Below are 18931 nucleotides of genomic sequence, written 5' to 3' on the forward strand. Positions count from 1 at the left end.
ATCAGTGATGTCATAATGGATTGATTGCCATATACTTGGTTCACTTTTATTACATAAAGCAGTGATTTTGATTTCTAAAAACATTTCTTGTTTCTTAGCAATTTGGGCTACCATTAAGCAGAGGCGTAGCCAGACACCCAATTTTGGGTGGGCCTGGGCGGAAGATGGGTGGGCAAAAGAACCCCACCCCATCTCATAGGTGATTTGGTCTCTCCTCTCGCCTGCATGCCATATGGTCTCTCAAATATCCCTCCTCCCCTGCACACCTTTTAAATTTCAGATTTTCAGTGAGGAGCAACTAATACACACTACTCATTTAGGCCCCACATCCTTCCCACTGATACAGCTTCCTGTTTCCGCATAGGCGGGAATACATCAGAGGGAAGGCTGTGGGGCCGGTGTGAGCAGTATGTATCAGACGCTGCTTCCTGCAGGCGAAGATCTGCTATTTATAAGGTATACAGGAGGGACAGTTGTTGGGAGTTTTCAGCTTGGGAATCTCTGCTGGCCACATCATAGGTGTGCTGCTACTGGTGGGCCTGAGCTCAAAGTGGGTGGGCCTGGGCCCACCCAAGCCCCACCCTTGGCTACGCCACTGCCATTAAGATGTGGGGTTTTTTTTTACTGTTAACTCATTGCATAAAATGTGACCTATGCTAAAATAGTACAATTTAGTGGTAAGTTAGCACATCTTGATGGTAGCCCATGCTGATAACTTCCCTCCTTAATGCGGGAATTACCGATTGCTAAAAAAAAGTGTCATAGTGTTAGTTAGCATGCTGCTATGTTAAACAGATAACACAGAACATGCTATATTTGGGCACAGAAGGGCAGGGACTGTGCTTTGTAGTTAATGCAAAGGTTGTTCTTACGAGTTAACCACTAATTCAACAAATAATACGATGCAGGTCATCACACTTCAAGTGGTCTAACCAATGGCATTCCATGCAGTTAATACACAATAGTGAACTTTGCCCTCCATTAACTACATGGCATCCCTCTAAAAATGCTGGAAATGCAAAGTTTTGCACCTAACACATGTTCAATTTGTCTTTAACATGAATTAGGCGTATAAACATTGCACATCTTAGTAAATATGGGCCCGGGTCTATACCGTGCCACTAGCCTGTGTCGACAGTGCGGATTGATACATTATGCTTGGTGTAATTCATTTTCTACCAATGCCAGCAGATTACAGCCTTCCACTGTAAGCCAAGTGAATCATGACAAACATATATAATGGGATTCATGTTTTCTAACTTTATACAAAGATACACACATCATAAAAGCTCTCTGTACAGAAATGTGTATATATTATAAAAGCATATAAAATGTGATCTAAGTTTTTTATGTTTACAAAAGTATATATTTTAATATTTTCTGTGTTCATGAAAATAAGAGGCTGGCTATAAAATACAGTGGTTCTGTTGGGGAGAGGAGGACTTGAAAACTTCTTCACACAACCTCTATCAAAGTGCGTCAGTTGAGATCAATACCACCACGACAATCTAGTACAGTTTGATCCTCCTCGTACTTTGACCTCCCCATTTCCTATGAGCTATGGTTGGAGATTATGGATGATAAACATTTCTGTCCCTCAAGTGATTTATAATATTTTCCAATATTTAATTATGCACACCATTTTGTTTACCTGAAGCATTAACTGGATTGAGATGGCCAATCCAATTTGGTGCTTAATTGCAAACCCTTAAAGGTAGATTGACCCATTCCTACCAGTGTTGGCCAACCCTGGTCTTCGGTGACTACAAGCTAATCTGAAAATTAAAGCAGCATTAATGCAATGGTTCCAATGCTTTGTTTGTTTGTTTTAAAGAATCTATATAAATTGAAAATTCTGTTTGCTCTCTGCAAGAATCAAAATTTGTTTTAATAAGAAATTGAATCCAGTTTATTCAAAGATACTTCATAAAAATTCTTTCTGGCTGTCTAAAAAAACAAAAACATTATTTGTTACCGTTCAGACCAGAGTTGACCATACATGCTCTAAATGTCAGAAAAATTTCCAAAAACAAAAACAAAAAAAACAACCTAACTGAAGGTTTTTAATCAACAATTTTTTTCACTATCCAGGAACTCCCAAGTTAAGTAGAGGTTATAAAAACAAGACAAAAGACAGTTTTACAAAAACAAAACAAAATTTTAAAAAAGCACAATTCTTATTGAGTTTTTCGGTAGCATTTTTGGCTCTTCATGGCACATGCTTTGTCTGTTGACAGCGATGTCCTGGATACAATCACAGCTATTCCCACAAAGTCACCTGAGGCAGCCAGGATATTCATGAAACCAAATGCTGTCCCGCACACATGCTTCTCATGGCTATATATATTATTCCAAACTGCTCATTTCACAGTGACTCGCACTTTGCCTCTTTTCCAATGTATCATTACAGCGTCCCTGGCAGAAATACCAGATACAGACCCAGTCTGTCAGTCCAGAAGGCGTAAGGATGTGCTTAAAGCTGCTTCATTTATGAAGCAAAAAAACAGATAATTGTTACCTGCATGATAGAGCAAAAGAGAGAACAATAAATGGATGAGCACCACAGTCTAGCTTATTTGCCAATTAATTTCGAGATGCAGTTTCCCATAAATTAAAGGTAATCAATAGAAATCAAACAAAATAAACATGGAAAAGAAAATAAGATGATACCTTTTTTATTGGACATAACTTAATACATTTCTTGATTAGCTTTCGAAGGTTGCCCTTCTTCGTCAGATCGGAAATAAGCAAATGTGGTAGATGACAGTGGGTGGGGGTGGGTAGGAGGTATGCATGGGAACATCAAAGCATACCTCCTACCCACCCCCACCCTGTTAGACTGTCAATGAAATGCTTGGATGTTTCGCTTATATATACTGTCATCTAGCACATTTGCTTATTTCCGATCTGACAAAGAAGGGCAACCTTCGAAAGCTAATCAAGAAATGTATTAAGTTATGTCCAATAAAAAAGGTATCATCTTATTTTCTTTTCCATGTTTTATTTTGTTTGATTTCTATAGATTCTACATGGAATGTTGCTATTCCACTAGCAACATTCCATGTAGAAGTCGGCCCTTGTAGATCACCAATGTGGCCGCACAGGCTTCTGCTTCTGTGAGTCTGACGTCCTGCACATACGTGCAGGACGTCAGACTCACAGAAGCAGAAGCCTGCGCAGCCTTCTACATGGAATGTTGCTAGTGGAATAGCAACATTCCATGTAGAATCTCCAATAGTAGCAACATTCCATGTAGAATCTCCAATAGTATCTATTTTACTGTCATAGTAATGCTTGAATGTTTTCACTTATATACACTGTCAGCTAGCACATTTGCTTATTTCCGATCTGAGGAAGAAGGGCAACCTTCGAAAGCTAATCAAGAAATGTATTAAGTTATGTCCAATAAAAAGGTATCATCTTATTTTCTTTTCCATGTTTTATTTTGTTTGATTTCTATAGATTCTACATGGAATGTTGCTATTCCACTAGCAACATTCCATGTAGAAGTCGGCCCTTGTAGATCACCAATGTGGCCGCGCAGGCTTCTGCTTCTGTGAGTCTGACGTCCTGCACATACGTGCAGGACGTCAGACTCACAGAAGCAGAAGCCTGCGCAGCCTTCTACATGGAATGTTGCTAGTGGAATAGCAACATTCCATGTAGAATCTCCAATAGTAGCAACATTCCATGTAGAATCTCCAATAGTATCTATTTTACTGTCATAGTAATGCTTGAATGTTTTCACTTATATACACTGTCAGCTAGCACATTTGCTTATTTCCGATCTGAGGAAGAAGGGCAACCTTCGAAAGCTAATCAAGAAATGTATTAAGTTATGTCCAATAAAAAAGGTATCATCTTATTTTTTTACTGTATAAGCTAATCGGGGAGCACACGGTAATGTGCCCATGCTACCCAATTAGCGCAGGCATGCTTACTCTCTGCCCTTGGGCATGTCACCTGTGCTGAAAAATAGAAAATAGTTTCTAGAGCAGATTAGTACACACGGGGGCCCTTTCACCAAAGGGTTGGCGTGTGGCAACACACTTGCGTGCGCCAATCTGGAACTACTGCCTGGCTACCACAGGAGCCTGGTCACAGTTCCCATCCCCAGTGCCGCCATTTTCAGCACTGCAAACATATTTTCTATTTTTGTAGCGCTGGTGCTCACCTGGCGGTAATCGGGCAGCGCAGGTTACCACCAGGTTATTGCAGGAGCCCTTACCACCACCTCAAAGTGTGGCGATAAATACTCCTCCCTGAAATGGCTGCGTGGCAAGCGGTTCACTTACTACATGGCCATTTCCTTTCCAGAAAAAAAAGACAGCCTTTTACCCACTGTGGTAAAAGGGAGCCTCAGCATGCGTCAAAAAGATGCGCTGACACTAGTTGGTAAAAGGACCCAACTAAGCAGAAAACTACCGCGGGACAGCTCAGCGTGTCCCATGCTAGTACTCTTTTAGCATGCAGTAGGTTTGCGTTAGGCCTACTGCGCCTTAGTAAAAGGGCCCCTAACTCATTAATTTGCACATGCATCTGCTCTGCACACCCAACTTTGAGTAGCCTATATAGAATCCGGGGGTTAGCACTTCCTAAATAGGAGCCACGTTAACATCTTGCAGGCAGAGGCGTAGCCAGAATTCGGCAGGAGGGGGGTCCAGAGCCCCAGGTGAGGGGGCAACGTTTAGCCCCCCCCCCAGCGCCACCGACCCCACCACCACTTTTCCCCCCCCCCCCGGCGGCGCCGCCCCTCCCCCATCCCTTTTGACCCCCCCTACCGCTGCCGCCAACCCTCCCCCGCCACCGCCAGGTACCTTTGCTGGCGGGGGTCCCCAACCCCCACCAGCCGAAGTCCCCTTCAGTGTCGGTCACGCGTTCGCTGATCTGGATTCTATTTCTGTGAGTCCTGACGTCCTGCACGTTCAAAACAGAATCCAGATCAGCAACGCGCCGGACTCGGAGACCGGAGCTGAAGAGGACTTTGGCTGGCGGGGGTTGGGGACCCCTGCCAGCAAAGGTACCTGATGGCGGCGGCGAGGGAGGTTGGCGGCAGTGGAAGGGGGGTGTCAAATGTAGCGGGGGAGGGTCGGCGACGGGGGGAGGGGGGTGGGTGAAAGCAATGGCGCCAGGGTTAAATCTGCGGGGACCCATGCTCACGTGGCCCCACCTAGCTACACCCCTGCTTGCAGGTACCATGCACTGATAGTTACACTGGCACACAACATGCAACAATAGAGGGAACACCCCCCCAAAAGATGCTGCATGATAAAATCCTGCATTGCAATGGATTAAGTCCAGCTTTTAGTACACTTTAGTAAAAGGACCCCTGAGTGCAGTGGTCGGTCAGAAGAAATCATTCAGTCATGCAGTGAATACCACTCATTGAGAGCTCTGTGTCTACTCTTATAAAATGGCTAGTTTAGGAAACTTTTCCTCCCCTCCAAAACTGCCATTAGATAATTGAATTAAGCTACTCTAGGGTGTGCAGGAAAAAAGAGTAACTGCACTGTTTACCCTATGGATTAGTCCTGTGTGCACAACTCCAGTTCACAGCAGTTGCAAGGAGGCTTCGCTTCCGCCATCTCCATAGTGAATAAGCAGAAGGTACACTTAGCCTATGGGCCAAATCAAACCTCATTTGCAGCCTTCAAAACCCAAAGCTTTGCAAGTAAACTTCCAAACTTTTTCCTGCCACTGAATTCCAAGTACATAAGTATTGCCATACTGGGAAAGACCAAAGGTCCATCGAGCCCAGCATCCTGTTTCCAACGGTGGCCAATCAAGATCACAAATACCCGGCAAGATCCCAAAAATGTACAAAACATTTTATACTGCTTATCCCAGAAATAGTGGATTTCCCCCAAGTCCATTTAATAACGGTCTATGGACTTTTCCTTTAGGAAGCCGTCCAAACCTTTTAAAAACTCTGCTAAGCTAACCGCCTTTACCACATTCTCTGGCAACGAATTCCAGAGTTTAATTACACGTTGAGTGAAGAAAAATTTTCTCCGATTAGTTTTACATTTTCTTGAGCACCACTGATGCTAAACCTGGAAGTTCAATGCCAGGCCATGTCCAGGCACCGGGATCAAATTTTTGGATTTCCGGAGCCAGTTATCGCACAGCCAGTTAAGTAAAATATTCAACTCTTAACCAGCTATGGCTTTTGGCATAAAGATAGGACTGACTTTTATGTGGTCCTATTTATGCGGTTAACCTGGCTGGTTAAGTTCTGAATATCAGCACTTAACCAACCAATTGCAGACTCTGCCCTGGAATGCCCCCAAAATAGCTATTTTGAGTTTGGTGCTAACTGGTTATTTTCAGCATTACTAACCGGTTAAGTGCTGCCGAAAGTGACTGATTAGCCCCGAACAGGCAATGTAATCAGCTAGGAGCCATATCTGGCCAGTTAAATTTAATTGAATATTGACTCCAAAGATTTAGGGGCCATATTTGGAGGGTTCCAGGCACGGCCTTGGTACATGGACTCCCGTCAAGGCCATGCTCTACAATGCATGCCTGAGAGGGGAGTGCAATGTCTGGCTAGGAGAGGATAAAGAGAAGGACCCCCCCCCCCCCCCCCCCCAATGTACTCTGTACTTTAAGATTACCTTTCACTAATGTCATGAAGTTTTGCTTTTAACAACTGGCAATAAACATGTGTCTGCAGATGGCCCCCAGGTGAAATTTCTGTTGTTTATTTAATGTTAGTCAAATTGAACTCAAGTATGTTTGGGATAATGTGGGCTATAAATATCAAAATTAATTAATTAATTAAATATCCACTCTTGGAAAACAAATCACTCCGATTTGCATTACAATTTCAAAACTTACCAGTGCACGCAATAGTAACAATGTAGGGACAGCTATACGCAGTCAGCTTCTTTTCCTGCCTGATGTAACATACTGAAAGAGATAGTAAAGATACTGTGACCTTGAGATGTCATATTGGGAGAGATTCTATATATGGCACCTACAAAATCTGCACGGAAAACATTTCTGCCTAAGTGTGTTCTATAAGTAGCACCTAGATTTAGGCACGGTATATAGAATATGCTTAGTTGATATCTCAAAAACATGGCGTAAATCCCGGCAGTGGTGATCCTAGGTCGGCTGCCACCCGGGGCGGATCGCCACTGCGCACCCCCCCCCCCGGGTGCAGCGGCATCTGTCCCCCCAGGGTGCAGCACGACACCCCCCCTGGCGAAATGACACCCTCCTCCCCGGCGCATCAAGCCCACCCCCCTCCCCGGGTGCATTCTTCACTGCTGAAGGGTGCAGAGAGCAGGAAGTAACCTGTTCCAGGGCAGAGGGAGCAGGGAACCAGCGGAGCTGACAGGCGCATGGCTGCTCTCTGCACCCCTCCAGCAGCATGCACCCGGGGCGGACCGCCCCCACCACCCCGCTCTTCCTACACCACTGAATCTCTCTGCACCTAAATCTGCACTGAATCCTACGCCATATGGCCCTCTGCACCTAAATCTACATGCCAGGATTTAACTATGTGCATTAATTTCAGCATGCCCACGAAATGCCCATTTCCATGCCTATAACCACGCCCCTTTTTGTCTGCATGCGTTAGAAGTTAGGCACAGTGCGTTACAGAATATGCTTAGCGAGTTATGCGCATAAATTCTAATTATTGCTTGTTAAGTGTTGTTATCAATGCTAATTAGCTTGTTAAGCCAATTAAGTTACGAGCGTTGTTACAGAATCCACCTGGGTTTCGGCACAGATCTCTAGGCGCGCTATGTAGAATCTGAGGGATTACGGGCAATTCTATAACTGGTGTCATATTTAGGTGCCACTTGAATGCATAAATGAACAGACTACTGCCACTTCCATGGTAAGAGCACATGAAATTTAACAGGGAACCTGTGTTAACTGCTGCATTAACACCTAATGTGGAAATTCATAAATAGGAGACAGGAGAACAGCAGGGACGACATCCTGCACTTACCAAGGGTGACATTTTGATATGCTTTGAGGGGTATAATCGAAAGGGGCTGCCCATCTCTAAGGGCGCCCATCTCCAGGAACGGCTACGAGAAGGGGCGGTCCCAACCGTATTATAGAAAACGATGGGCGGCCATCTTTTCTTTCAATAATACAGTTGGGCCCGGCCAAATGTCAGGGATGGGCGGGTTTGAGATGGTCGGCATCAGTTTTCAGCGATAATGGAAACCGAAGGCGGCCATCTCAAAAACGAGCAACTCCAAGGCATTTGGTCGTGGGAGGGGCCAGGATTCGTAGTGCACTGGTCCCCCTGACATGCCAGGACACCAACCGGGCACCCTAGGGGGCACTTTTAAAAATTTAAAAAAAAAAACATTAAAATAGCTCCCTTACCTTGGGTGCTGAGCCTCCCAAATCCCCCCAAAACCCACTACCCACAACTCTACACCATTACCATAGCCCTTATGGGTGAAGGGGGCACCTACATATGGGTACAGTGGGGTTTGGGGGGGTTTGGAGGGCTCACATTTATCACCACAAGTGTAACAGGTGGGGTGGGGGGGGGGGGTTATGGGCCTGGGTCCACCTGCCTGATGTGCACTGCACCCACTAAAACCTGCTCCAGGGACCTGCATACTGCTGTCATGGAGCTGGGTATGACAGTTGAGGCTGGCTTAAAGGCTGGAAAAAAAAGTTTTTAAAGTACTTTTTTTTGGTGGGAGGGGGTTAGTGACCACTGGGGGAGTCAGGGGAAGTCATCGCCGATTCCCTCCGGTGGTCATCTGGGCAGTTCGGGCACCTTTTTGGGACTTGGACCTAAAAAAAGGGTCAAAAAAAGCGACCTGAATTCGCGCTACGGGCGCCCTTCTTTTTTGCATTATGGCCTGAAGCCGCCCATCTGTTACCCACTCCCATGCCCGCCCCTGTCCCGATTTCGCTACTGTGCCGACACGCCCCTGTGAACTTTGTTCATCTTCATGATGGAGTGCAGTTGAAAGCGCCCAAAATCGGCTTTCGATTATACCAATTTGGGTGCCCTCGGGAGATGGGCGCTCTTCTCCTTTCGAAAAAAGCCTGTTTAGCTACTAATGCAAGGCAAATATTGGAACAGTGTGTTATAAATGTTCTAAGTAAATAAAATAATTTCTCTCAGTTCAGAAAATTAAAAAAACAAAAAATACCTGTTTAGTTCAAGAACCTCCTTCGTTTCCGTACAGTGTACAGCTTCCACATCCTCCAGCCTTGGTTTTTGGTGTTTGAGCTGTTTTGGAAAAGATAAATTCATACCATTTTAACACAGTGTTACTGCATAAAAGTGTCTTTTGAGAACAAACTTAGAAGCCACTTTTACTAAGCTGCGGCAAAATGTGTCCTTGTGCGGGTTTTTCCCTCACGCTAAGGCCATTTTTACTGCAGCCATAAAATGGCCGAATTTCTATTTTTTTTTTTTGTATTAATGGTCATGTACTAAGGTTGTCATTAGTGCGCATCCATTACAAAAATTGCTGCGTGAGCACTTACTGCCACCCATTTCGTAGGCGGTAATTTTGTTCACATGGTAATCCTGTGCTGACCAATTAGCATGCGGTAATGTAACTTTGCTAACTGATTAGCGCTGGAATGCCCGCTCTCCACCCCCTCAAAAAACAAATAGAAATATTATTTAGTGCATGGATTAGCTGCGTTCAGGGCTGGCGTTAGGGAGAGGCAATCTGGGCAGCTGCCCTGGGCCCCACAGCTCCAGGGGGCCCCACTTTCCAGGCATCTTTTCCCCTTCTCTCCACCACGGTCTGTCTCTAGCTCCCTTCCCCTTACCTTCCCAATCTTCTTTAAAAAACGTATTTCCCTTCTCAGAGGGGCCCCGGCATAGGCGGTTGGTGGCCCAACTGTTTGGGGAGGCTAAAGGGGGCGGGGTTAGGGGTGGGGCCAGGGGTGGAGTAAATCCATAATTGTCTGATAACACGCAGAAAAAATAAATAAAAATAAAAGTCACAATTAATACCTTTTATTAAATTTAGATATTAGATATGTATCATATGTCAAAGAATAAAGTGGTTGCTCAAAGCATATTCTAAGCACAATCGCTCAACTGCAACACACTATGCACAACTTTGTGCCAAAACACACTCAGAACCTTACTGTACCATAAATATTACACTGGGCAGAACCTAATACACCAATATACCACCCATACGGAAAATGCAGACCGTCAACAATATGAAACAAGGGATCATAATATCACAATTCTCATGTAGAGCCCCAAAACACCCTAATTCATGTTTAATGTGGGATAAAATGCCATAAATAAGTAAATAAATATAAACTTTTAATGTTGAGCACCTGTTTCTCAAAGTGGACATATTCCAAACACTATAATGAAAATAAAATGATCTTTTCTACCTTTGTTGTCTGGTGACTTTTTCTGATCATGCTAGCCCAGTATCCATTCTGCTGCTATCTGTCCTCAGTGCAGGTCAGGAAGTCATCCTCCTTAAATATCTCCCTGGCAACCCAGGACACCTCCAGCCAACCCCCCTTGCTCTCCCAGCAGTAAGGTAAACAAACCATAAACCAACTTCTACAACTGCTAGAGGGCTTTCACTGCAGCTCCTGCTGTGAGGATGGAGGTAAATCAACAATTTAATCCCCTCAGAGCAGCTGGACTCCACAGCTGATCCATTCTGCTGCAGCAGGGGGGGAGGCTTAGCCTCTCCAAGCCTCTTATACCGGGCGCCTATGGGCCCCGGCACAACAGCCATCCTCAGAAGCTGCCTCCACCTACCCTGAAGTTTCCCTTTCTGCCACGATCTGCCCCCTCTGACGCAGTTTCCTGTTTCCTGGGCGGAATGCAGCAGAGAGGGAAAGTTGTGGGGCAACTGGAGGCAGCTTGTGAGGATGGCTGCTGCACCGGGGCCCCTCTGAGAAGGGAAATACATTTTTAAAGAAGATTGGGAAGGTGAGGGGAAGGGAGATAGACCATTGTGGGGAGAGGGGTAAGAGATGCAACGACCATGTAGTAGCAATGCAGGTGGGGTGATCAGGGTGAGGGGGGGGGGGGAGAAGAGGAAGAGAGGGGATCAGAGGCCACCTCCTTAATTTCTGCCCTGGGCCCCGCCATGTCTAAAACCGGCCCCGGCTACGTTAAACACTGTTAGCACCCAATGCAGCTTAGTAAAAAAGGCCCTTGGACAGGTTCCCAGAACCACTACACTGTCTCAATGCAAGCACTAACACCTGCATTAAGAAGTTTTAGAAGGCCAGAATCTAGTTTCCTGTGGCTCAGTGTACCTTCTTTTGTAACTGGGTATTAACACTGTTGTGAAATCTGTTTACTGGCAAAGTGACCAGAACTGCATGATAAGCCTATGAAGAGGAACCAGGAAGACCATTGTGAAAATGATGGACTGTTGCATTGTGGGTTGTTAAAACACATGTCCTGTTTCTGTTGTTTTTGGACCTCATAATTTTGCCATTTTTGATGGAAGGATATTGCACACGATGAACCAGGAAATATCAGTGATCCAAGAAAGAAACTGTCATTTTCAAATGTCACTTTATTTGAAGTTGATTTCAGTCTCAAGTTCACAGTTTTCAATTGGCTCTGTACCGTCTTCTCTTTTCAGTGTCTTAACACCCCTAATTAGACTTTTTCTGAAAACCAAATGCAACTGAACAGTTGAAAGGAGGCTTTTAGACAGTCATGTTGCTTCTACAAAAAAAAACCTGTCATATAGGGCTTTGCACTAAAAAGATTGGAACTGCCAGCAAAATCTTCTATCCAGGATTATTCTGAACATGATGATATGGCTCTTATGGTGCAGGTACTCTAAATATCCATATTGGTCCCCACACTATCCCGAAATTAAAAGGCTAGTTAACCAGAGTAACCCTCAAGCTCACACTGCCCAGCTCCCTAGACCTAGAGCCTTTTTTGTGGGGGGTACTTGGAGGTACCGAGTAACCAGTGCCTTTTCCATTGTCTGCTAAAATTGACCTATGGACCCCAAGTTTTAATGAAAGAGCTCAGGCTCTACACACTAATTCTGCCTTGTCATAGATTCTGTGACAGGTTGCAGGGGGCCTGGCCATTGTGGGGTGGATCAGTCAGTGATCACCCCACCCCTGGTGGCCTAGCATTTGAGTGCCGGCACCTTTTTTTGTGCTACAAAAAACACCCTGCCTAGACCCCTTGCAAAATCATTCTGCTCCCCCGGGATTCTTGAAGCGATATCATCTACGAAAGATCCTCTGATCTGGGTTAGCATCTTCTGAGACCCATAAGTATCTCCACTGAGCCACAGAATTGCATCTTAACCCCTACCAGCTTGGCAGTGAGTCTGTGGTTCAAAGTTTACGTCACTGTCAGGTGAATTTACATTGGAGACCAGTGTAATGGGGTTCTGGCAGGGTATTGTTGGTCAAAATGCAATATCCACAGAGGGAGCAGGGCAAATATCAAACAACTAAGTCAATAGACAGTATGGACTGTTAATCCTGCTAAAGTAATCTAATACAAAAAAACCTGAAAAACAGCCAAACACAATCTCAAAGGGTCATATGAAAAGAGATTGCACAGCAATAGCTAACTAGTGGGAAATACCCTCAGAAACCAAGGTCTTTGCCAAGGTCTGAACACCAGGACACTGATATCTACATGAGATTTTTTTGTGCCTGTTATCTTGTCTCATTCATAGGGTATAATATCCCACCTGCTTTCAAACAAAACTATTCACAACAAAACTAATGATTTGAAAAACATAATCAAAAATGAAAAATTAAACGTTCCAAGCTTAGCATGAATAAACTTAGCTTTTTCAAGGCTGGCTTGGTAACCCCACAATCCAACTGTTAACTTTCATTTGTTCAATGGGGTAAGCTTAAAATTTATACCCCTGTAACCATGTAAAAACTGTGGTTCCTGATGAAGCCATGTGGGTGAAACGATTTGGGCCCCGCTAAGCTTGGAATGTTTAATTTTTCATTTTTGATTATGTTTTTCAAATCATTAGTTTTGTTGTGAATAGTTTTGTTTGAAAGCAGGTGGGATATTATACCCTATGAATGAGACAAGATCACAGGCACAAAAAATCTCATGTAGATATCAGTGTCCTGGTGTTCAGACCTTGGCAAAGACCTTGGTTTCTGAGGGTATTTCCCACTAGTTAGCTATTGCTGTGCAATCTCTTTTCATATGACCCTTTGAGATTGTGTTTGGCTGTTTTTCAGTTTTTTTGTATCAAATATCAAACAACCCTGCTCAACTTGCTGTCATACATGCGACCACTACACAAAACCAAATAAAGTGCAAAAAAACTATCACAAACGATAACAAATGATTCTACATGAGCAAGAAGTGGTTATGATTTTGAAAATGATAATAGACCAGAAACTTTGAATAATAAAATGAATATTATTATAGATGATTAATATCGAGATTATTGTTTTCCCCAGAGTTCCGGGTATGACTCCTAAAGTTTTCCTCAGAAATATTTCCTCAATTATTACTTTAAAAGGAGTGAAGCCTGTGAAAATTGGGATTAATTTAATCAGTGGGATCTGAATTAGAGACTTAAGTATATGTATTGTTAAATAACTTCCAGTGTTTAAAAGAGAAAGAATGTAATCAGATGTATTATTTCTAACTAATATTGGACAATAAGTATGTTTTCAATGAAATGATTTGACTATACACCATATTGGCCTTGAAGAAGCCAACCAGATGATCAATGTGGAATAATGAATTAGCTGAGTAATATCTGGGAATAATCAGGTTAATACCACTTTTTTTTCTGTTTACTGTTTAATTGATCTCCTTGTCTTGTTTCACTCTCTCTATTTAGTGGTTTAAGGAAGAGAATAGAATTACCTGACTGAAATAATTCCTACATATTACTTTCTCTGTATTTCCAGCAAGTTGTTTTATCGCTTGTAAAAATTTAAATGGTTATAAATAAAAAATTTAAAAAAATACTATCACAAACGAGAGAAAAAGTAAAAAAAAAGGCAAAAAAAGAAGTAAAAGGCAAGGAGTAAAGCTTCAAAGCTAAATGCCCCTTCAAAGACAAAAATCTGAACAACAAGGACTACGGCAGAAAAAATCACCGGCCCACTCCCTGCCACTAGCACAAAGTGTAATACGGGTGGGAAAAAAAAGCCAAACGTCATTAAAAAAAAACTCCACCACATAAATGTGGACAGTCTCAGAATGTCAACAAACAGAGTCACTACAAGCCAGTGTAAGTGCAAAAACAAACAACGGTACCAGAAGGAATGGTATGAAACACAAATAAATATATAATCTACAGCAAATAAATATAACTTAACTGAAAAGTTCTCGTTGCATGCATGCAATCCAACCGGCACCAGATGAAAAACCCACTTCATTAGCCAATGGAAAAAAAAAGAAACATGAACACAAAAAAGTTTGGGGTGCCATCCCTACTGTATACATTGGATAATGTATCATGTAACACCATAGGTATGAGCTGCTTAAGATGGCTCAGTCAAAAGTCTCAGAGGTAGAGTAATCTCAAAGACACTACAGAGATTTATCTCTATATAATACATTCTCTTTTCTGGTGCATATTAGATATCGAGGCCTATTTTCAAAGTACTTAGACTTACAAAGTTGCAGACGTTGCTATAGAACATTGTGTAAGTCTATGCGTTTTGAAAATGAGTACCGATCATCATCTCCTTCCTTCAGGTTAGGTCTGAACCTTTTGAAGTTTTCCTTACCCTCCAACATGCAATGCCGAGGACAAAGCCAACAATAAGAGAAGGCAAAGATATGAACGCCATGCTCACTGCTGGTAAGTTGGAAGTGTATGGAGAGTCATCGTTTTGTAAACCTGGAATGAAAGAACAACATATTTGGTGAAATGGAAGAATACATAAATACTTTCCTTAAAATGGACCATTTTGAACGGAGAATCTACGTTGCTATGTCTTCTTAAGGGGCCCTTTTACTAAGCTGCGGTAAAAATAGCCAAAAATGAAATGGCCGTGTGATAAGTTCGCACTTGCCATGCAGCCGTTTCGGGGGGGGGGGTGCACTGCGGTAACCCTGCGGTAACTGGGCAGCGCACGATGCTACCTGATTATTGCCGGGTAACCTCCTGTGGTAAATTCACATATGCTTCATCCTTCTCCTTCATCAGCTCACAACTATGGAATTCTTTGCCAAAAGCTATAAAAACCATCTACAACCATCTAAATTTCAGGAAATCTCTTAAGACTATGTTATTTGGAAAAGCCTACCCCAAGGACTCAGCATGCGTCTCCACTGCTTCATTCACATCAATCCAATGACAATTTTGGACACAACCACCCTTCCCTCCTCTCCCCTGGTTTCCCTGTTCCTTTCGTTCCTTCCCCATCCTCTCCATTATTTCTTATGTAAGTTTAATGTTGTATTAGCTTAATTTACTGCTTTGGCGTCCGCCTTTGCGGTGTGATGTAAGCCACATTGAGCCTGACACAGTTGGGAAAATGTGGGGTATAAATGAGATAAATAAATAATATTTTCCCCTAATTACCGCTAGTGCTGGAAATTGCACATGCTGGAGGCGGAACCACCATTGGCACCCGCATTGGGCCGCTGGTAGTTCCGGGTTGCCAAGCGACAACCCTTTAGTAAAAGGGTCCCTAAATGAGGAAAGTCCTCCTATAAAAATAATTTAAGTATCTCTTTCAAGGCACAAAGAAAAAACTAAATAGGCAGAAAAGGCAGCTGCAGAGTATATGCTTTTCTCAACCAAGAGCTAATCAAATACATACACTCAGTGCTGCAGCGAGGGCGGCTGACACCCGGGGCGGGTCGCCGCTGCGCACCCCCCCCCCGGGTGCAGCACGGTGCCCCTCCCCTTGGCGCGCACCCTCTCCCCCCAGAGCACATTCTTACTTGAATTAGGAAGCGAGGGGCGGGTGCGAGGGCCGATCTGCCCACGAGTGCACGTCGCCGGGAGCTGCGTTGGCTCCGCTGGTTCCCTGCAGCGGAGCCGACACCCCCCCAGCGGCGTGCACCCGGGGCGGACCGCCCCACCGCCCCCCTTCCTACACCACTGCATACACTACTGGGAAGTCAGTGAAGGAGTAATTTCATAAAGATTTTCTGCATGCAAAGCCTGTTTGACATTCTATTCCGCCTCCACCGTGTGTGTGTGCATTGCATTATTTTGTTTGTGGTTCCAGTATGTAAAACTGCAGCTCCTTCTTATTTATTTATTTATTTATTTATTAGGATTTATTTACAGCCCTTTTCAAGGAATTTATTCAAGGCGGTATACAGTAAGAATAGATCAAACATGAGCAATAGGAAATTGCAGCAGTAAAATATTCAAATAACACCACAAAGTATGGCATGGAGGGGCAAAATCGAGAGGGACGCCCAAGTTTTGCTGAGGACGTCCTCGTAAAACGTCCCGGTGGAGGGGCAGGGAAACCCGTATTATCGAAACAAGATGGACGTCCATCTTTCGTTTCGATAATACGGTCAGGGATGCCCAAATCTTGACACTTAGGTCGTCCTTAGAGATGGTCGTCCCCGGTTTTTGGCCATAATGGAAACCGAGGATGACCATCTCAAAAACGACCAAATCCAAGCCCTTTGGTCATGGGAGGAGCCAGCATTCGTAGTGCACTGGTCCCCCTCATATGCCAGGACACCAACTGGGCACCCTAGGGGACACTGCAGTGGACTTCAGAAATTGCTCCCAGGTACATAGCTCCCTTACTTTGTGTGCTGCCCCCCAACCCGCCCAAAAACCCACTACCCACAACTGTACACCACTAGCATAGCCCTTACAGGTGAAGGGGGGCACCTAGATGTGGGTACATTGGGTTTCTGGTGGGTTTTGGAGGGATGGGCCTGGGTCCACCTGCCTGAAGTGCACTGCACCCACTAAAACTGCTCCAGGGACCTGCATACTGCTGTCATGGAGCTGGGTATGATATTTGAGGCTGGTATAGAGACTGGCACAAAATATTTTTAAATATGTTTTTTGAGGGTGGGAGGGGGTTAGTGACCACTGGGGGAGTAAGGGGTAGTGATCCACAATTATCTCCAGTGGTCATCTGTTCGTGCATCTTTTTGTGCCTTAGTCGTAAGAAAAACAGGACCAGGTAAAGTCATCCAAGTGCTTGTTAGGGACGCCCTTTTTTTTTCCATTAAGGGTCGTGGACACCCATATGTTAGGCATGCCCAAGTCCCGCCTTCGCTACGCCTCCGACATGCCCCTGTGAACTTTGGTCATCCCCGCGACGGAAAGCAGTTGGGGATGCCCAAAATCGGCTTTCGATTATGCCAATTTGGGCGACCCTGTGAGAAGGACGCCCATCTTCCGATTTGTGTCGAAAGATAGGTGTCCTTTTCTTTCGAAAATGAGCCTGATAGTATACTACTTACAATGTCAACACAGTATATAATATAACATTTTAATTAACAGTGTAGGGTAAGGCAAAGTTGTAACATACAGATCGGTAAGAAAGTAGGAAGAGTTAGAAAGTAAGGTGACTGTTATAATTCTGAATTTTATAAGTCATCTCCTTGCATGTGACTTTTTCCCGCCTCTCTGGAGACACCTGCCAAGGTCTGCTTCAATCCTTCTCATATGTTATTTTTCTCATTGGCTCTGACCTCTGTCCTTTGCCTTCTGGGTATGCCTGCTCCCCCTCCCTTCATGTGCAGCAGGGGCGTAGCCAGACAACACATTTTGGGTGGGCCTAGGCAAGAAGAGAGTGGGCTCCATGTGTTCTTCCCCCCCCCCAACCACCACCAAAAAAAAATATCTCAGCTGGCGGGAAAACGCTTCTTTCCACCTTGGCTGTCTGCAGCAGGCATGCGCTGAAAACTGAGCATATGCAGGTGCCAGTATCTTGGAGAGTAGCGTTTTCATTACCATCAGGGAGAAGTCTTCAGCTGGCCAAGCTTGGGATCCTCACCAGCTACCGCTAAATGTGTGCTACTGTTGAGTCGGCCTGAGCCCTAATTAGGTGGGCCCCGGCCCACCCAGGCCCACCTGTGGCTATAACAGAAAAGGAAGTGGGGGTAAAGACCAGGCTATCCAAAGATAGGACCACTGAAGTGGTGAATTGAAACAAAGTTTATTTGAAAGACAGACTGACTTTGCTTCAATTCACCACTTCAGTGGTCCTGTCTTTGGATAGCCTGGTCTTTACCCCCACTTCCCTTTCTGTTTGAGTTTCTCCGTGGGATTTTTGAGTTCTCCACGTACGTGGATTCTCTTTCCACCTGTGGCTATGCCATTGATGTGCAGGGGAAAAGAAAATTCTCCGTCTTTTGTCTCAGCTTTCCAAGCAAATTCTGCTTCTTGGTCCTTTCCACCCTCTTGCAACTGCATTGTCTTTTTGAGAGGAGGAGTAGCCTAGTGGTTAGTGCAGCGGACTTTGATCCTGGGGAACTGGGTTCAAGTCCTAGTGCTGCTTCTTGTGACGCTGGGCAAGTCAATTAACCCTCCATTGCCCCTGGTACAAAATAAGTACCTGAATATATGTAAACCGCTTTGAATGTAGTTGCAAAACCCTCAGAAAGGAGGTATATCAAGTCCCATTCCATTTCCCCCTTTCCCTTATGACATCACAGTATCAGAAGTGAGCCAAGTATCGGGCAATCAAGCCATTGTGACATCACTGATGAGGTTGGCTCTTATTGGTGGAATGAGTGGAGGAGTAGCCTAGTGGTTAGTGCAGTGGACTTTGATCCTGGGGAACTGGGTTCAATTCCTAGTGCTGCTTCTTGAGACGCTGGGCAAGTCAATTAACCCTCCATTGCCCCAGGTACAAATAAGTACCTATATATAATATGCAAACTGCTTTGAATGTAGTTGCAAAAACCACAGAAAGGCAGTATATCAAGTTCCCTTTCTCCTTTTTTGTTGCTTATTTAACATTTATTACTGTCAGCAACAAACTCATAAGCCCTTCTAATGCCTGTTTGTTTACATTACAG

At 44.3% G+C, this 18931-nt stretch overlaps 1 protein-coding gene across 1 annotated transcript in view; it reads right to left on the reverse strand.

Annotated features, from left to right (window-relative positions):
- Nucleotides 1–603: 603 nt before the first annotated feature.
- Nucleotides 604–18931, reverse strand: part of KITLG (KIT ligand) — a 149687-nt gene continuing 131359 nt past the window's right edge. The window contains exons 7-10 of the mRNA XM_030214993.1: nt 14701–14813; nt 9144–9223; nt 6841–6912; nt 604–2518 (exon numbers count right to left, since the gene is read on the reverse strand). Of these exons, the coding sequence (XP_030070853.1) occupies nt 6873–6912; nt 9144–9223; nt 14701–14813 (233 nt within the window). The 3' untranslated portion in view covers nt 604–2518; nt 6841–6872. The remainder of the gene's footprint in view (nt 2519–6840; nt 6913–9143; nt 9224–14700; nt 14814–18931) is intronic.

The sequence above is a fragment of the Microcaecilia unicolor genome, chromosome 9, assembly GCF_901765095.1.
Source record: "Microcaecilia unicolor chromosome 9, aMicUni1.1, whole genome shotgun sequence".
Classification (NCBI taxonomy): Eukaryota; Metazoa; Chordata; class Amphibia; order Gymnophiona; family Siphonopidae; genus Microcaecilia; species Microcaecilia unicolor.